A 22099-nucleotide genomic window follows, 5' to 3' on the forward strand; every position below is an offset into this window, starting at 1 on the left:
TATAAAATAACTAAATAATAAATTTTAAAATTTATTAAACAAAAAAATGTTTCACTCGTTGCCAACTTTAAAGTTAAAGTACGCAATAAAAATAACTCACATAAAAGACTAGTCAATAAAACAAAAAGCTATTATATTTATACTTAAAACAGATCAAGAATATAGGTAATGGATCTATCAAAAACAGAAAGAGATGGTAAACGAATTTATTTAGTTTAAAAGTAATATGAATATAAATTGTTTTAATTTTTTTTAGTTTGCAGCATTTGTTTTGAAGATGAAGGTGTTTTGCTGAGTTTTTGTCTTGGTAAAAGTAAGCTTTTATTATTATGTTGTTTGAGTAGCATAAATTTATAATACATTAATAATATAACAATGTAGTAACCTACGTATAAAACTTTATATCACAATTTTTAACATACAATAAAGTGTTAAAGTATAAATTAAATATATAATCAGAAACTTGATAATAACTATACAAAAATTCTAAGTTACTAAAGTCCTCAACTGTATTAAATTTTGTTATATCAATCTAAAAGAAAACAATCATAATTAAAACATTTCTTTTTCACTAATTATAAATATAACAGAATCAAAAGCACATGAATCATGTTTGATAAAATGGATTGAAACAGACGGTAGTGTACACTGTAAAATTTGTTTGCATGAGTAAGTTCTAATAACTATACGATCATAGACCCAATTAAAGAAAATTTTTTATTAAAGTATGCATTCTAAGTTGAAAACACTATGTTAAATGTTATAAAATTCTAACAATATAAAATAAGAAATTCTTATAGTTATATAATCATAAACTCAATTAAAAAATACTGTTTAAGTTAGTATTTTAAGGTTTAAAAATACTTTGTGAAATAGTATTAAATTTTGTACTTTGTTGTTAAATAACAAAAAAAAGGTTTCTTTTTTCTAAAAAACTGTAATACTTCGTTTTGACATTTACCCTCAAATCTAAAAATATTTTTAGTCGTAGTTAATAGAGTTTTCTATAAATACTAATTTTTAGGTATAACGTGATATACAAAAACCAAGGGGTTTTAGTTAGAGCCTGCAATTATGTCAATAGAACAGACAAAGATATGATCGTGTTCAAAATATTATTGTTTTCAATAGTGCTTCTTGTCAATATATGTTTTGTTCTAACTGTTCTTGGTATAATACTGGATTCAAATACGCTGTTTACAATCAATGATTATGTTGCGAAAACTGAAATTGTTCTAATTATTTTCTTCGGTGTTCGTACTTTAGTGGACTGGTTAGTTTAAAATTAAACTAATTTTAAGTTTTATGTGTAAACTTGCCACTTTTGAGTTTAAAAGACATAAAGTTACAAAAAAAAAACAAGTAAACATTGGACAAAATTTAATTTTAGGTGATTTTAAAACTTTTTCTTTTGTAATGAATTTCTAGTATGGTTTATTGTGCTAAAGGTTTTTATTTACATATTTACACTTTTTAGGATGTTAAAGAAATACTCAGAGAGCATAAAGATTGCTGAAGTTAAAGAGTTTAATGTAAAAGATCACGATAAGATCACAAATAATTAAAATTTAAACAAAAAAAATGTCTACATTTCAGAAGCACATCAAAACACATTTAAAAACAATATTTATTGAAATATTCATTTTAATTATTTTTACACTTCACAGGTGCACCAAGCCAGACAGGAAAGAGTTTCAGAAGATCGCCATAGCAACCGCAATTGGATTCGCCATCATGGGCTTCATCGGTTTCTTCGTCAAACTCAGCCACATTCCAATCAACAACATCATTGTCGGTTCTTAACTTGTCTGCATGCTACACCTAACGCTTATACAACTTTGTATTTCCCTCAAAATCCCTATACAAATTTGTCAGCAGCACTTTTGTTTGCTGCATTCCCCTATATCAGTTTGTTAGCTCTTTTGGTGTTTTTGATAGAAATTTTTATGTGGTAATAATATTTTTTAACAGACATGCCTTTGAAATAAATTTAAACTAAAGTTTTTAGAAAAATTGAATTTCAAAAAACAAATTTTTATGTCTTTGGTGGTTTTTTACTGGTATAATAATATTTGTATCTATTGTGTGTCACATGATTTTTTACTATTTACAAACTTCTCTATAAAATACTTCTACTAGATAAATTTCTTCTGAAATACAAAACCATCTAAATGACCTAACTTCGATTGTTTTTTTATAATTTATTTTGATTAAAGAAGTTTTCTTCATATAGTTTTTACTTATGACTAACACTATTTAAAAAGTGTAGTTTTTTAAATATTTTAAATTGTATTCTAATTTATTTTACATTGTAAATAAAAAATTCTGAAAGAATTGCAAATATGTGTTTTATATATAGTTATGCTTTTACTATTCATATTGAGTATTAAATTAGTTTTAAACTTTTTATATTTTTAAACATTTCAAAGGACTGTTTACATTTTGGATATGTTAAAGTTGAATAGAAAGACTTAATATTTATATATTTGCATAGAATTAAAGTTATTTTGTTTACCATAGTTAAATCATTTAACATCTAAGTTTTTAAATTTAAACAATAAATGCTAAAAAACCTGGAATCTTGTAATAAAATAAATTTTAACAATTTAGGCTAAAAAACCTAGAATTTGATAATATTTGAAAAAAATTAAGATTTGAACAAAAATAAAAGAAAAACCTCGAACTTTAAACTAATTTAAAAATTCAGTAAGAGAATTTGAATAAATATGAAAATCTACCATAAATATGAAAAATAAATTTTGGCATAATAAAAATCATTAAAAAACACAATTGAAGTAGTTTAAGTAGTAGTAGTCTTTTCAATTTTGATATACTTTATAAGACTGTTTTTTAACTTAAGTTAATTTTGTACTTAAAATAGTCCAAAAACATGTTTTTAAAAAATCAGAAGAAATTTAAAAAAAGTTAGACAAACCTGTATATAATAAAATATCTTAGTCATTATTGTGTTTTAATATTATAATTTTATAATTTTAGTTATCTTTAATATAAGTGAGTTTCAGTATTGATGGTTTTTCAAAAGCCTAAATTCCGTTATGTGTTTGTTGAATAGGAATGTGTTTGAATTTGCTGCAGTGAAGTAACTAAATTTTAAGTAATTAAAACAAAATATGGTTTTTCAAAGAAAAGTTATCTACTTTAAGCACCTATAATCAGTCTCAGAATTAAGTATTAATTAACGTAAAATTATAAGACAAACAACTTAAAATTGCTTAAATTAGTAAAGAATACGCTGGCTTACACTGTAAAAGATATCTCTTTTAAATTTAAGTTTATTTAAATGAAGTTTTTTATTACTCAAACCTTGTAAACAGTGATTTACTTTGTTTTTGGTTAATAATACCTTCTAGAAGTTTGTTTTCGAAAACTCAAGGTAGTTTTTACAACTGTTTTTGCTGTTATAAGTGACAACTTTTGTAGTTATCAAAAGTAACTTTAAGATTTATAGGTGTTATTGATAGTATCTAGTTGAACTACTATGTGTATTTACATCTAATTAGAACTAATAGCTATTTAAACTTTCATAAATATTTTTTATTTATTTAAAGTAAGGTACGGGCAACTGAAAGGTGCTGGCCGAATCCAACTCGATTTAGAAAAATATTGCTTCTATTAGTTTAATTAAAAAAAATTTTCAATCGCTGATTTAAACATTATTTATAAACATAAATATAAAGTTTAAATTGAAATATTTAAAACTTTTCAATGCAAAAACTGTACTGCATTTTTTATTAAATTCTGTAGGTAAATTAATTTTAAATACTACTGCTAATTATGCTTTATAAATTAGTTTTATTTGCAAATCACCTTAGTTTAACAACTGATAACTGCTGAACAAGTCAAAATGTTGTTGAAGAAAGTTTTAGAAAAATTAATGATCGTTGTCTTTAATGAGTTATAATTGCTGGTGTATATAGTTTTTTGAACAACAAAAAAAACCGCTCAAAATGCTTGGTTCTAGGATCTAATTTACACAAAACCCTTCGGTTATCGAGTCGTACACCACTTGGATACCTTTTAACGTCTTTTCTAGGATAGTAACCAATTGAAAAGAATTTTTAGTGATCATGTGGAATAGTATGTACACTAAATACTTCAAGTGCCCATTTTTAAAATTGTAATAGTAAGTAATTTTGTTACTTTGATAGTTTATATATTTTTAACTTTTCTTGTGCATAGCTTGTTAATTAGGAGGAAGTTTTCAAATTTATCTATTGAAATTATATTATTACTTAATCTAGTAATCTAACGGTTCAACAAGTTGAGATCCGATTGGTTCTATCTTACCAAAACACTAATACAATTTAGATAAGAAATATATCACTACTTGAAAACTGTCAAAAAATATGTTGGTAAAACTCACCTTGATGTTTAGTTTTTTATAAGACTTTGTTTTACTTTTTTTTGTTTCCAATTTTATTAAGTAGGGTTTCCTAAAGTTATTTTTATAATAGCCCCCTTTAAAACTAATTACATATCTTCTTTTACCAACCTTACTAGTTTTTTTTTCTCATAGCCTAAACTACTCCAAAGAAGGAAGCTTTGTAAGGAAACTCTACTATAATAATAGTTTTAGAATCTTTACATTGATTATGATTAACTAGGCGGTGTTTTGTATAAACCAGGGTTTTCTAAATTTATTTGGTAAACTTCCCCTAGTCAAAAAACAATCCTGAACTAGCAAATAACCCATTTACTTTTACCGCCTTTCTCTGTAACGCCTTTTTAGGAGCGATATTGCTAACTTTAGGAAACCCTAAAAAAGACAAATTATGTTTTACAAATAAACATATTAAAACACCATGCAGTTAATCAATCAATTAAATAAATAATTTATTTTTTGTGTACACTACAACGAGTATACGAAATTCCTAATTAATAGGTGTATGAAAAATATAAGTACAATCTAAATTGTAGAACTGAGTTTTTCAATTAAGTTTTATTAGTTTGTTAATTGGTTTTAAATGCTTTGAGTTGTTTTTTATTGATCAAAACAAAAAGTTTTAACTAATAAAAGATACATTTTATGCCATTCAAAAACGCTTAAATTAAAAACTACAAACGTCTATGATTTATAAAATCGAAAGAATGTTAACATTTTTTGATGGCTTATGTGTTTTTCCTCTTTTGTAAACTAAAGTGCTACTTTTTTTTGAAGAATTTATTATAAATTGAATATCGTCCTTCATTTTTAATTCAGAGATATTTAACTCGTCACTTTTGACATCTTTCTTAGACTCTGCTTTACCATCTTTCCCGAGATTTTTTTTGCGTTTGTTCTTTTTTATTTATCATCTTAGATGCAATGCTCAATACAATATCTGAATTTTTTAAGACGGTTTGTTGGATTTTTGGTGTTTAAATTTGCTTTAGCCACCCAATAAAACTTATTATAGAAAAAGTTGTTTGTTTTCTTGCCATGTTTAATGAAAAGTGTACTTATAGTGTTTTAAAATTTTCTACTTTCTGCCTTTCTGAGCTTCTTGTATAATTATTGTTGAATTGTTTAAGTTATACTAAAAAAATACTGTAATAAGAAATAAGTTTTAACTAAATACTAATTATATTTTACAATTTAAATATTTTTTTTAAGCTTTCAAAATACTTTCAAAACACCCAGGGCTACTATTTAAGCCGGCCTAAATCTATACTATTTATTGTAGCTAAAAAAGCTTGATTTATAATGATAAACTAAAAAGTAAAGCAATTCGAGGGTGTTTAGTAAATAAGTTCATATATAACAGTTCATATTTTACACAAAACGTCTGTTTTAAACACAAATTTCCTATGAGCAAGTTCTGAATTATTAAATGATAGAATAAATTTGATAGTGTATATTTATATTTAGTTTCGTGACTGTTTATTTAACAAAATGAACTGTTTTAAGACACTTAATACAAGTACTAAGTTTTAAGATTACATATGACCCAAGTTTTTTTTTGTTATTGATAAGCTTAAAAAAAGCGACTTTTAAAACTATAAACTTATAAAGAACAGTATATTTCATTTACCATAAAAGCACAATGCAATGGATTATAAGCTAAAGTAAAATTTACAAAAAAAAATAAAATTTATTACATTTTTAAACATAAAATATAAAAAATTGTTTACAAAAAATGAATAAAAAAACAAGTGTTTGTTTGATTTATGTTTTTAACCTGCTAGAATTCAGTTTTAGACTAGTTTGTTAAGTAAGAAACTTTTTAAAACATACAAGTATCCAAGATTAAAAGAAAAAAACATTTTTGAAAACACTTAGTGTAAGTTATATTTTGAGTAAACTAACAAAAATAATTAGAAAAACAAAAACAGTTACTTATTTAATTATAATTTGTAAAACATTTACTAAAACGTGTTAAGTATGTTTTCTGGTAATAAAAATAACTTTATACAGACATAAAAATTTTAAATTGTTATTTGATTCGTTCGTTTTTTTAATTAGACTGAATCGTCCCTTAGAAAAAATTATTATGAAATATTCATTAGCTGTTAAAGACTGCATTCATATATAGTCTCATTCACTTTAGTCTTTTTATATCACTAACAGTTTTAAAAACATACTCAAACACTGTCATTTTAAAATATATAACTCAAAAGAATACTAACAGTAATATACTTTTATTCAAAACTCAATCTATAATAATTTATTTTGAAACACTTCTTTAGTTTCTTTAGTGTTTATTGTAGCCAACTAGAGTTTCATTTAAAATTCAAAAAGTCTGATTTGCGTAAAACATATAAAAGTTTTTTATTTATCCTTTTATTTAAATAATTTGTTTTAAGGATTCAGCAGTTAATATTTATATAAAACATATTTAAATTAAAAGTTTGAAGTTAGTCTTAGAATAACTAAACCCTACAGTATAAGTTCAAATTTAAGTTATAAAGTCTTGCTGGCAATAAATAAAAAAGTGAATAAAATATAAAACTATTTTAACTAAACTTTTTAAAATTAACATATATTCTCATATTAACTGTATTTATGAGTAAGTTACAAAATAGTAATACTTTTAGAACATTTTTGCGCATGTTAAGAACATTATATTTGAAGTAAGATTATAGAAAAAGTTACTGAAAAAATATTTATGATAAGAATTTTGATTTATCTAAGAATTAAGATGTATTTATAAAACAGTTAAATTTAAACAGTTAAGACTGACTTTATACCAAAAGTCTTTTTGATAATCCTGAATTGAAGAAATATAATTTGTCATAAATTTTAAGACCTAGAATAAAATTTATATTAGTTTGAGCTTTAGTCTAACTTGTAGTACTATTTTTTTTATTGTCTTGTAGTTTTCTTCGAAAAATATAGTTTGGACACATTAAAGTCTTAAATGCATTTAGAAATATTCAAATTTCTTAAAAACTTTTTCTTTGTTGTAAAATCTAAAACTGTAGAAAATGTTTTAGTTAATAAAAAGCAAGGTTTTGTTATTAAAATTTCAATTATGACAATGTATTTATTTTTTAAGTAAAGCATTAATCTCTAACCATGTTTTACTTATTAACTTTCTACATACCTTTTTAAGACAGTAAAAACAAATTTTTTGTGGTAAAAACTTAAAACTCAGTTTCTTATGATGAGTTTGTTATTGTTAGTGCTTTATCATTGCTTACCTTATCACATTTTAGTTCAAAATATAGTACTTTAGTGTTAACTTGTACAATTGTTTTAAAGTAATTGCGAACCAGTTTTATACATTGTGTGGCAAGCGAACAATTTCATTATTGAATATTGGATTTCGAATTATAAAAGGCTGCCGTGCCGATCAGTGTTCTAATCTCACTAATACTGTTAAAGTTCAAAAAAAGAAGTTTTTTAGCTACTTGTTATTACAAACTTTTTTATCCTTGTATAGGTTTTCTTCTTATTTTTTTTAGTTGAAAGACACTTTATGATTAACCAGTTTATCTAATGGTAGAAGCAGATGTTTACTTTTTTAGATCAATTACTTATTTACTAAATAAAAATTTATTTTTTTTATAAAAAATAGTTTAAATTTTAACACTCTTCTGCAGTAAACGTACACAAATCGATTAACTAGCTTAAACAAATGTAGATAATGTTTTTTAGTACACAGCAATAAATTAATTATAGTTTACCTTTTTCGTTAAATTTTAAAATACTAGGCCAAGCATTTAAAAGTGTTTCCTTTAAACTTCACTTAAGCTAAATACTTAATTTAATAAGTAACAAAGTTCAATAACTTTTATTACTGGTAATAAAAAGACAATGTTAATTAGTCGTTATACGAAACATAATTTGCAGTAATTTCATAAGTTTTACAAATTACATGTACAAAATTTTCTATAGTTTAGGAAAATAAAGAAAAATTGATAAATGAAAATTTGAAAATAGGTAAAAAGATAAACTTTTTGAAGCTTTTCAAAAAAATAAAAGATTGCAGTAACGGCTAAGTTATACATATTGTTTTATTATTTTATGCAAATATTAATAAAATACTTTTAAATCATTTATAGCTTTATTTTCACTTTTAAAATACATTAAAATATTAGTTTATGAACGACAAAAAGTAGCTCAACATATTTGGTCCTAGGACCTAGTGTATAAAAAATTTTAGTTATCGAGTAGTACACTATTTGGATACCTTTTGAGATGTTGTACAAAACAAGTTATTTCTTTAAAAAAAGTTTTGTAAAATAAATAAGTTTAAAAAAAAAACTTTGTTTTTTTTATATAAAAGTTCATTATTGTAAAAATAAATAATTTTAGAATAAATAATATTTATATTTCTAAACAGATTAAAGAAAAAAATATGAACTCGACTAATGAAGACAACAAAAATGGTAAATAAAATTGAAATTATTTGGGTCTTACAACAACAGTATTTGTGCACTTTCAATTATATACTATAACGTTTCTAATTTTCTAAAAATATATTGTACTAGATAAAATTAATTTTGTAATGTTGTTATAACTACTGTTTTTTCAGTTTGTAGCATTTGCTTTGATGATAAAGGAGATATTGTGAGATTCTGTCTTTGCAAAAGTGAGTATTTCTTTATTCTACACTTATTTAGGACGAACCGCATAGTTCATATAATCATAACTAGTTCAAAAAATTGTATCCTAATTTAAGTTACACAATATATGTTTCCAATATTTAAAAGTATTAACATGATCTAAAAACCAAATTTCTATATATATTATTTATACAACAGATTTAAAGTCACACGAATTATGTTTAATAAAATGGCTAGAAACTGACGAAAACATACATTGTAAAGTTTGTTTGTATAAGTAAGTTGTAGTAAACTATTTTTCTTAATATTTATACTTTTAAGTAAGAATTTATTTTAATACATAAAATCTGTGCTTGAAAATAACAATTAATAATACATATTAATATTTATTAACATGTAGTAACTAATTAATAATACATTATTATTAATACACTGTAAAGTTTGTATACTTCAAATATTTTCACACTTTTTTAATTAAAGAACGCGTTTAAGTTTAAATTTTAGTTTCCTTATTTATAAAATTTCTATTTATAGTTATAAAAAATTAAATTAAACAAAGCATATAAAGTAAAATTTAAAAATCCTTAAGATAAAATAGATATTAAAATATACGAAATAAAATAGTTTTATAAAAAAATGTTTTCGGTACAAATTGAAATACAAAAAACCACGAATTATAGTCAGATCTATCAACTATATTCATAGGACAAACAAATATTTGCTAGTTTTGATATTCTTTTTTCTCATACTACTTCTTACCAACATGTGTTTGTGTTTTATTTTGGTTGATTCGTTTTTCGACTCGAAACTGTTATTTGAAGTTAAGAGTTACCCTCTGGCAGTCGGAACACCTTTGGCTTGTATTGTCGGAATTTTTGCTTTTTTCAACTGGTTAGTTTAGCATTAGAAAATTACTATCATATATTTTTTATTGATAAAACACAACTTAAATATTAAATAGCATTGATATTTTACTTGTAACAAAGTATTTTCACTGGTAAGTTTTCGACCTTACACACGTTTACGAATTTTTAACCATCTATGAGCCAAAAAAAAAAGTTTTTTATTTGTAAGTATTTTTTTATATATACAGAAATGAAGTTAATCTTATTTGTATTACTTGCAGGTATTTAAAGAAATATACAAACTATACGAAGATTGCCGGAATAAAAACATTTGGAGCGAAAGATAACATTGAATTTGTGACAAATGATCAGAAAACATCTGTTTAAACTGTAAATCAACTGATTTAGTTCTTAAAATAAGTATCTTAACTTGTTTTGGTTACGAAATAAATTTTACTAATATTGTTTTGTTAATTAATTTCTGTAATTTATTTATTGAGTAGCTTATTTAGTGATTAAGCTTTAACAGCTATAATAAAGACAAAGGTTTATAAGATTTGTAATATTTTAAAATCCGAAATAATTTTAACTAATAAATTATAAAAAAAAAAACAGTCTATAAAACACTGGTAGAACTCGGTAAAACTAATGAAAATTAACAAAAATAAAAAATTTTAAAACTTTTAATTTTCCATAACTTGTGGTTAACAAAAGTATTATACGTGTAGATTAATTCATGTAACAATTTGAAATACCAATACATTAAACGAAATTCTATGTATACTTACTGGTTGTAATAGTGACGTTAAAAAATTCTAAACTAACAATTTAAAACCGTTAAATTTTAAATAAAATAAAGTTTAGGTTTTATTACCAACTGTGTTTCGAGGTTAGCTAAATTTTATAAGCATTACTCCTTTATGATTTTATTACTTGTATACTTACAAGAAAATCTTCAACTTGTTCTAGATGGTGTTTGGTATTATAAAAAGTACACCTAAGCGCTAAAATCCTACGAAACATTTTATAACAACTGCCTCATCTAAATAAATCGTTTAATGCAAAGTTATATTTTGAGCGACAAGTTTTTGTAGATTGATTGGGTTGTTCTTTTTATTGATAGTTAAGTTTCACTTTTAACTGTATAAAAAACACAGCATGATAATAGCAAAATAACAAGCAAAAAATTATCTGAATAGTTTAAAATAAACAATTAAAAAAAACTATCCTTTAAAAGTGACTGTAGCCTGAGTTTTAAATATTTAAAACAATCAGATAATAATAAATCGTATCAAAATTATTAAAAAAATATTATTGCTAGCTTACTGAAGCAAGTAGAAAACTGAATAAGGTAAAACCTGATAGAAAGTAGACAGTAAGCATATGATTGATAAAAAAATGAAAAAAGAAAAAAATAATAAGTTTTTAATTTAGCAATAATAAAAACTTAAGTTCTTTAGCAAACTTAAAATATATTTGGTTGAAATTAAAAATAAAACAAAAAACAACTGACAATCTTCTTTAGCATACGATCAACTTAATAACTAATTAGCCATATTTTAGTAATTTTATTACAGCTGATTAAACAATAGTACTTTGTAGTCATTATATTAGACGTAATTATGCAAAACTGTCACAAGTTTTACAAGTAATATCACTGAAAAATACAACTATAAATTAAAAAACTGTCATGAATAATCATAAAGAAAAAATAAAGGATACTTTAGAGTCGTAAAGGACTAGAACTTCATAATATAGTAAGAATTATAAACTTATATTTTTAAAAATTAATTTTTTGTTTCAAACAAAAAGTCTTGTACATAAGTTTATTTCAAATTAGTGAACTAAAGCTTTAATAACTTTCTAGTAAAATTTTTATTACTTAGAAGTAATAGTTTATATTATAACTATCATTTAAGTTTTATTATTACTTTTAACTAAGTTTAAATTATTAATGAAACAAGTTATGTTTGTTTCAATACATCAATACAAAAATCTAACGAAAGTACATTTTATAAAAATTATAAAAACAACTCACATAAAAGACTAGTCAATAAAACAAAAAGCTATTATATTAAATACTTAAAACAGATCAAGAATATAGGTAATGGATCTATCAAAAATAGAAAGAGATGGTAAACGAATTTATCTAGTTTAAAAGTAATATAAAACTAAAAATTGTTTTAATTTTTTTTTTAGTTTGCAGCATTTGTTTTGAAGAGGAAGGTGATTTGCTGGGTTTTTGTCTTTGTAAAAGTAAGTTTTTTTATTATGTTGTTTAAGCAGCATATTAATATAATACATTAATAATGCTACAATGTAGTAACCTATGTAGAAAACCTTATATCATAATTTTTAACATACAAGAAAGTACTAACAAAAGTTAAATTTACAACTAGAATACTGATAATGACTATACAATAATCTTAAGTTACTATAGTTTTAAACTGTATTAACATTTGTTATATCATTCTAAAAGATAAAAATCATAATTACAAAATCAATTTGTTTTCATTAATTATAAACGTAACAGAATCCAAATCACATGCATCATGTTTAATAAAATGGATTGAAACAGACGGTAGTGTACACTGTAAAGTTTGTTTACATGAGTAAGTTCTAACACCTATACGATCATAAATCAAGTTTTTAAATAATTTACTATCAAAGTATATATTTTAAGGTTAAAAAAAACTTAATTGAATAGTATTTTGATTTTAAAGAACAACGCATTTTTTTCTTTAATTAACAAACTGTAATACTTCGTTATGACATTTACTCTCATTTAAATAAAAAAGATTTTTCTTAGTTGTTGTTAATAAAACTTCTAATAAATACTAATTTTTAGATATAACGTGATATACAAAAACCAAGGGGTCGTAGCCAGAGCTTGCAATTATGTCTATAGAAGAAACAAAGATATGGTGGTGTTCAAGATATTATTATTTATAATAATGCTTCTTGTTTATATGTTTTGTTTTAACTGTTCTTGGTATAATATTGGATTCAAATATGCTGCTTACAATCAATGATTATGTTGCGAAAACTGAAGTTGTTTTAATCATTTTCTTCGGTGTTCTTAATTTGATAGACTGGTTAGTTCAAAATTAAACTACTATTAATAGACATGTGTAAAGTTTTGAGTTTAAAAAACATAAATTTACCGAAAAATAAATAATTACTCGACCAAATATATTTTTAGTAATTTTATTTCTGTGAAAGAATTCTAGTATGATTAATAGTTTTTAAGAATATGTTTATATATTTATATTTTATAGGATGTTAAAGAAATACACAGGGTGGATAAAGATTGCTGAAATCAAAGCGTTTGATGCAAAAGACCACGTTAAAAACACTAGAAAATTTCAAACAACATCAGTTTAAAAATTGTTTTGATTCGTTATTTGTCTTAAAATACAAAAAGTTTATGCATACCTGACAAAATATGATGTTCGTTTGTAAGCAATATTACTTTCATGATATTATTTTGTTTTAGCTTTTGGTCTACTTTTTATTTTTTCTGTTTTGTCTAATGACTTACAGTGAAATCTTATATGTTGAAAACTAATACAAAACTAACTTACTTCAAAGTAGTTTCTTGTTTTGCTTGGAGTGTAGAAGTACACTTTTTTTGTTTTAATCTTTCAATTTTGAACGAAGAGTATTAAAAAACCTGTAATACTTAACGTACTACAACAGTTACCACTAAATAAAAATTTCTTTACAAAATAAACACATAAACAAAATGTTCTAAAGTATGTATAATATTTTATGTAATACAAGTTAAAACTTTTATTAAAAATAAATTAAACGTTTTGTTATCTAAAAAAAAAGAAAATTTGTTTTATTATTTTAGTTATTAATAAATTTAATTATAGTTAAAATGTAAAACTTACTAATAATGTATATTAATGTACACAATTAAGAATAAATCCAGTAGAAAAACTAATAAAAAAGTTTTAACTGCATTTAAAAGAACTATCTAGTTATAACTACTTTTGTTTTATAAGTGTTTTCTATAACTTCAGTGATTATTTATAAGTGCCTTAGCTCATAAGTGTTTTGGTATAAGTAAATAAATAAAACAAATGTTTTAGTAAGAATTATGCTATGTTTAGTTGACAAACGATTATCAGCCTTGTAAATTATCTGCAATTACCTAATTTTTATAACTAAACGTATAGCAAATGTAGTGTTGGACTAATAAGACCTTGTAAAATAATAACCGTAATAAAAATAATAGTTTGTACACATGTAAATTTAACTTGCTGTTATGTTTGTCTAAATTTTAAAGCATAAAAATTTGTTTAAACTTTCATTATTCAATTTTACTTTGTTATAAAAATACATAATTAATTTATTAAATCAAAAGTTGTTTTATAATAAACTTCTACCACTAAAAATAAGTTTACCATAAAAATCTCAGTATTTACTCAAAATAAAAGTTTGTACTTGTTTTAAATTAATCAGGTTATTAAACTAAGTACATAATACTTTTACAGATCAGCTAAAATAATCAAAACTAGTCGGTGAGTAAAAGGAAGTAAATTTTTAAAGCTAAGAAAAATAATAGTAAGTAAAATTATTGAAAAATATTTAACAACATAAAAAATTTACAAAAGTATTACTTAAAACCGCTAAAAAAATTAAAGTTTTTAAGCTTTCAACGTTATCTAACTAAAAAAATCTGTCAAGACTTTTGTTTATATTTTAATGACCATAAACTTTTATACCAAACGAAAAGCGTTTTGAAAAACTGAAAGGCTCTTATTGAAAAAAAGTTTGCACTTGACCGCATGTGTGACGTAATAATGCGAAATGCTTTCGGCAGCGCGTTGTGCTCACATGTAATAACTTTTGAGCGGGAAAGAAAGTATATCACCGTTGAAACGTTTCATGTCTATTCGAGGAAATGTTTAAAAGTCTGGAAAGACTCTTGTAACAAATATTAATTGAAAAACATAAATATTAAAATAAAAGATAATTTTATTAAGTTATTGTACAGTACTTTAAAATGTACGTTGGGCTGTAAAAAATTACTTAAAGATTAAAAATAGTTTGACCATCGAAACTTTCCATGTAGTATTTATATGAAAGTCTGACAAAAATCTTAAGCTAAAAGAACTTTTTACTTTGTCAACTAAACTTGGAATATATATAAGAATTTGTTAAAACCTAACTAAAATATGAAACAAAAGAGTTTAAACTGTTCAATATCTGATCAAATGTTCAGCATCTAAACTTTGAAATAAATTCAAAAATATATAACGTATTTTATAATTATGATTTCTACATTTTACTTTATTTTAATCAAAGATTAAGTACAGTATACTACCGCTTAAGTACGCACTTTTTTTGGTATGCATCACGCCTTAAGTACGCACTTATCCAGAAAGACAAAGTAAACGATGTTATACTAGACTGACATTGACTTTTTATATTAAATGTATGTATTAATTATGTAGAAGCTTTTTATAGTTAAAATAAATCATTTTGCAAATTAGAATTATGTATTAAATGTTATTTAAAATAAAAAGACTTGTTTATTTGGCTTAATTATTTGGTGGCTAGTTGTAAAAATGAAAACAAACAACTAAATTTCATATTATACTATGTCATCAAAAAGTACGCACTATCGTGCTAAGTACGCAATTTTTGGTCGGGTTCAATTTGCGTACTTTAGCGGTAGTGTACTGTATGTATTAAAAATAAATGACGTAACCAAACTTTATTAATTAATAAATAAAATCTATTTTAGAATAAGTCAAATTAAAAATTGGGCACTAAAAAAAATTGACTTATAAATAATGAAAATTTTGATTGTTTGAATGAATATTTTTTTAAATTGAAAACCAAGAAAAAATTCAAACAACAATTAGCTACAGAAGAAAAAACTTTAAAAGTTGCAGTAGTCAGACAAAACACCTAAAAAATTCAAAAAAATACTTTAAACTATCCCTTTAATTATTAGCATTGAATGTTTAGTGTTTCAAATAAAAGTAATATTTGTAGGTTAAAAAATATCCTTTAAAATCTGTTTAATTATCTGTCCTGGACTAGACGTTAAAAGGTATCCAAGTAGTGTGCGACTGTGTTTTTCGTGCACCAGTTCTTAGGACAATATATTTTGAGCATTTTTTTGTTGTTCAATAAACTATAATACTGTTTAAAGTTAAAAGACGTTTTAAGTTATTGTAAACATTTTTAATAATTTCAATAGTGTTAAATCTTTGATATAATCAGATATTGATAAACTACCATCAATTAATCGACACATTTTAATAGGAAAACGACAAAGATTACAGGCAGAATATAAACTATAAAGAATATAAACTACAAATTGTTTTCTTTGCGTTTGAACGCTCATGTAACATGTAAAGGTTTTATGCCGTTGTGCATTGTGCTGAGATAGATTTTCTTTTGAGCTGGAAAATTTATGTTCATTAAATCGTTTTAATTAAAATCTAAAGTATTATTTGTAAGTCTTAAAAAATAATAAGTTATGATATTTCATTTAGTTTTATCGATTAAGTTTAAAGTATGATTGTAATACTTTTCAAACTTTTAAAGCTTTGAAATTTTTCAAAACACTATCTTCTTAAAGTTATTTCAAAAGTATGATTAAAATTTCAAATTTTATAATATTCACCAGCTAAAATTAAAAACAAATTTAAAAACTGTTTGTTTTATAAAAATATCGATTACTTTTACTTTATAAATTAAAGAAGTAGTTAATATTAAAAAAAAAGGTAATGGTAAAATGGCTATGTTAGATTTTGCATAATTTTGTATAATTTAAAAAATGATTCTTATTTTAAATATATTCATTACTTTTACTTTATATATATAAAGTAGATGCTAAAATTAAAAAAGTTAAGTTAAAATATCAAATAGACTACATTAGATTTCGTAACAACTTTGTATTCTGTTTAATTCTTTAACAAATGAATGATATTTGTTAAAATATAAATTAATATGTTCTATTTTGTAATTGTATATAAATTCGCACGTAAGGTTTTCTACAAAAACAATAAAAACAATTAATTACTTAAAATAATAAATTGTAAGTTGTTTTAATTTTGAAACATGTAGTTTAAGCTATTGTTACTTTTGTAATTATATAATTTATTTCTTAGTAGTCTTTTAATTCATTAAATAAATTGTTGTATTGAGAAGTTTGGTTTAAAATAGTAATGCATATCTTTTTTTTCTAACGTCATTAAAAAAGCTTGATCAGCTTACAAAAAAATATAATCATTTTAAACAAGTGAGATAAGTTTCAAAACTATTAATAAAAACAAGCAACATTTTTATTCTAAACTAGTAATTAATTATCAAAATCTTTGCTTTGCAGTGCAATAAAGCTTTGTATGAAGTTAGTTATCAGTCATTAAAAACTAATTAACTTAAAAATTAATAAACATAGATTAACTCAAAAACTACATTTATGGGTGAAAAACTAATAAGATGTTTTAAATTAATGAAGTAAAAAAATCATGGTCAAGAATTAAAATAACTAAAAAAAAATAATATAATTTGCAGTTGTAAACAATTAACTAGATAATTTAAATAAAAATTTTATTTAAAATATCTTGTAAAAGTTACCATCAGAGAAAATGTTTAAGATAGCAAGTAAAACTTATAAACTTTAACCGTAAGTTTTAAATAGTGTATTATAATTTTACTGAAATTTAATTTCAACATAATTATAATGATAAAAATACTGTTAATATATCGTAAATATCGTGTAGTAATATATTTTGATTTAAAAATCCTTGAATAACAGACAAACTATAAACATAATAAAGATACTTTGTTTGCATTTTAACGGTTTTATGACGTAATAAGACGAAAGGTGAAGCGCGGGATAAAGTATGACTTATTTTAGAAAAATATTCTTTTATGGTAAAAAGCTGCCGTCTTTTTTGAGTTTTTAAGTCTGGTGAAGACGTGTTTAATGTAAAATACAGTAGACTACCGCTTAAGTACGCACTTTATTTGGTACGCACCCCGCTTTAAGTACGCAATTATCCAGAAAGACAAAAAAGTTTAAAAAACATAAATTTACCTAAAAAAATAAATAAACATTCGACCAAATATATTTTTAGTATTTTTTTTTGTAAAGAATTCTAGTATGATTGATAGTGTTTAAGATTTTTGTTTATATATTTATATTTTATAGGATGTCAAAGAAATACACAGGGTGCATAAAGATTGCTGAAATCAAAGCGTTTGATGCAAAAGACCACGTTAAAAACACTACAAAATTTCAAACAACACCAGTTTAAAATATGTTCAAATGTTTAAAATATTTTTATATGTTATTAAACCACATCTTATAACCTTAAATAAATGAAAATTACAGAGTGAAAATCAAAAGATAATAAAAATTCATTTAAAGGTTTAATAACTCTTGGTTTATAATCCACCTCAAAAATATCCTTCATTGAAAAGTTTGCATACTGCGTAATAACTGGCTCTAGCTATATACTTATAAACCTCGCTAGTCTATATGGTGAAGAGTTTATCATGGATAAGCTTGGGCGTAATAGTTAATAAGGTTTTTACCTACGGCAAACTGTACAGACTTGTTAACCTTAAAGTTATTAAGCAATAATCTAAAACCTCAAGCTACTGATAAAAGTGTAATTAGTCTTAGCTCATTTTATATTACTTGATTACTGAAAAATTTTATTCATATACTAAGTCCTTAGATCAGTTTTTACAGAGGATTTCGTTTCGGTGAAAATTCACTTTTTAATGACATACTTATATCATAAGAAGTGAAGTTTGGAATGCTTGATTTAATGAAACTTAACTTATAAGGATTTGCTTAAGAAAAGTTTCAGGAGAAATTACTCCAAGAAAAACATAGCAGTAATGGAATAAATTACTATGTATACTTAACATTTTACATCTAATTAGTAAATAATCTATGCAAAAAAAAGTATAAATCAAATTTTAAATAATTGTAAAACTAGTTAGATTAAAACAATTTGATGTCAAAACTTTTAAGTAAAATAAAATCTGTAAGATATTGACACCAAAATAAACAGTTTGTGAATGTTTGAAATAAAAAAAATACTGTAAAAACATAGCTTATTTCATGACTAATAACATTTGCTAATATGAATGTAAAATTTTGCAAAACCTCGGTAAGTAATCAGTCATATATGCATTAATGCCAAGAAAGTTTCAGTTAATGCTAATTCTTCGAACTTATACTAAAGTTTAGTAAGTTTTTCAAATAATAAAACAACTTATATCCGTTAGCTATTTTTTAAAGAACGCTTAATAAAATGTTTTTATTTATTGTTGAACTTAACCGTTTATGTTATTTCTTTTAAGATCTACTAACTTTAAAAGTTTTAAAGGTTAGTCTAAAACATTAATGCTTGCTTCAGTCACTAAAACTAAATTTTTGTAAAGCTCAGTTGCATGACTAATTATAATTGATGACTCAAACAAGCCATTGTGCAGCCTATATAAAACTAACTGATATATATAAACTGCAGCCTGTAAAACTTTTTCTCACAAACACTTAAAAGTAATTATAATAGTTTTATAGGTTTCTATTTTTAAGGTTCTATTAAAATGGTAAAAAAATCCATCAGAACTGCTTAGGATAAAACTCCTACTCTTAGTCAACAGTTACTTAAGTATGCCTGAGATACATTTCAAAATATACTTGAGATAAAAGATATTGTCGAGTTACTATGTAGTTTAATTTTGTGTAGAACTAGTTTAATTATTTATTTTGTAAAACAAAAAATTATGTAGTGTTGTTACTAACTTTTGAACCTTTTAATAAAAAGAGTATCATTATATATATAGGAAACAATTTTTTCATTTATAGCCACATATGTGTTGTTATGTTGATTTTGGTTGAATGTGTTCACCTGTTGTACTTTTTTTAAAAATAATTATCAGTGACTAGTTTATTGGGAAATTAGAAAAATTAAGTGGTAAATGATATTTCAAAAGTTGTTAGATGTGTGTGTTATATGTGTACTTCAATATAAGATTAATTTGTCTTTTATTTTAAGCATTATATTATATTAAGTTTTTAAAACCTTGTTAAAAGTGTCAAAACTAACTGTCAAATGAAATATAAACTAAACTATTTATTCACAAAGCTTTCATCATTTATTTGACACTATCAATATAACAAACGGCTTATTCAAATAGAATGTTTCAAATTCAATTATTCTATTTGAATAAGCCGTTTGTTATATTGATAGTGTCAAATAAATGATGAAAGCTTTGTAAAAATATAAGTTTGGTTTTCTAAATAAGCTTTGTAAATAAATAAGTTAAACCAGATAAACTTGGATCTTTTTTGATAAAAATCTAATATGTATGCTTTTATCTTTATGAAGTTCTAAATGTGCTAGAGTCTTGTCGTTCTAGCCACCGATTACAAATGTCTTTTTTCGAACTGTGGGTTCACTGTGTAAACCTACCACATTTAATCATTTATTATGTGATAAAGTTTTTTAAAAGGATAATGGTGATAAACAAACTTGTTTTGTCTTTAAAAATAAGCTTAAAAGTCAGATTTTATGAGTTTACTGGAATCTTTTTAAGTTTTGAAGTTAGAATCAGCTTAAAAACAAAAAAAAGCTTTCCACATGGGAAAAAGTTTCTTTTAATTTGTTTTTGTCCAGTTTTTATTACGTATTATGTTAAACTTGTTGGTTTATACGTTTAAACTTTCTTACTTAAAAATAGCAAAGGCTACTAGAACTTATCTAATTTATTTAATCTTTAATGTACAACTTTAAAGCTTACCCAACAAAGAACGTGTTTTCTGTAATGACTTGTTTCTTTTATATTATAACTTAAAATTTTACACTATATGATTGCTTTTTCATAATAAACTATCGTTGTAAATATACAACGTACAACATCTTGTATATATACGTGTGTAATAATCTTTTTACTAATACCACCTTCTTTAAACTACAAACTTAAGCGTAGAGAGCAAAACTAATATTTATTATAAATAAAAAAATCTTTTGTCATTTTTTACCTTTTTTACCAATATAATCATTACAGAGTAAGTATGAGAAACCAATAACTTAGAGCAGTTTATACAAATCGTAAGCTTACAACGGTAATAAATTTGACTCATTGGATATTTACTTAACTTATTTTTTAAACTAAAACGTAATGCTTAAGTGATTCATGTTAATGATAAAAATTAACTATGGCAACTCTGCTTCCCACTACTTGGTTTAAGATTAACAAAATATTGTACTCAAAATTGTAAATGTTGAATGATAGTTGAAAAAAAAATGGAAAAGGTGTTATTATCTATTGTGTTTCAAGATTAGCTAAATTTTAAAACCATTTCTCCTTTATGGTTTTGATACTTGTATATTTACAACAACATCTTCAACTTGCCCTAGATGGAGTTTGGTATTTCAAACTAATCTTAGCGCTAAAACCCTACGAAATATTTTATAACGACTGCCTCTTCTAAATCAATCGTTTAATGCAAAGTTATATTTTGAGCGACAAGTTTTTGTAGATTGATTGGGTTGTTCTTTTTATTGATAGTTAAGTTTCACTTTTAACTGTATAAAAAACACAGCATGATAATAGCAAAATAACAAGCTAAAATTATCTGAATATTTTAAAATAAACAATTAAAAAAAACTATCCTTTAAAAGTGACTGTAGCCTGAGTTTTAAATATTTAAAACAAACATATAGCAATAAATAGATTCAAAATAATAATGAAAATATTATTGCTAGCTTACTGTAGCAAGTAGAAAACTAAATAAGGTAAAACCTGATAGAAAATAGACAGTAAGCATATGATTGAAAAAAATACGAAAAAAGAACAAAATAATAAGTTTTTAATTTAGCAATAATTAAAACCTAAATACTAAAGCAAACTTAAAATATATTTGGTTGAAATTAAAAATAAAACAAAAAACAACTGACAATCTTCTTTAGCATACGATCAATTTAATAACTAATTAGCCATATTTTAGTAATTTTATTACAGCTGATTAAACAATAGTACTTTGTAGTCATTATATTAGACGTAATTATGCAAAACTGTCATAAGTTTTACAAGTAATATCACCGAAAAATACAACTATAAATTAAAAAACTGTCATGAATAATCATAAAGAAAAAATAAAAGATACTCTAGAGTCGTAAAGGACTAGAACTTTATAATAGAGTAAGAATTATAAAATTAAATTTTTAAAAATTAATTTTTTGTTTCAAACA

At 23.5% G+C, this 22099-nt stretch overlaps 1 protein-coding gene across 1 annotated transcript; it reads left to right on the forward strand.

Annotated features, from left to right (window-relative positions):
* Window positions 1–1478: 1478 nt before the first annotated feature.
* LOC145832540 (protein transport protein Sec61 gamma-1 subunit-like) lies at window positions 1479–1803 on the forward strand. The gene is made up of 2 exons (XM_082939855.1): window positions 1479–1525; window positions 1668–1803. Exons 1-2 carry the CDS (start codon window positions 1479–1481, stop codon window positions 1801–1803), a joined length of 183 nt encoding a protein of 60 aa, XP_082795981.1.
* The last annotated feature ends 20296 nt before the right edge of the window (window positions 1804–22099 follow it).

Source organism: Thalia democratica, chromosome 3, assembly GCF_965202585.1.
Source record: "Thalia democratica chromosome 3, ktThaDemo2.hap1.1, whole genome shotgun sequence".
NCBI classification, from domain to species: Eukaryota; Metazoa; Chordata; class Thaliacea; order Salpida; family Salpidae; genus Thalia; species Thalia democratica.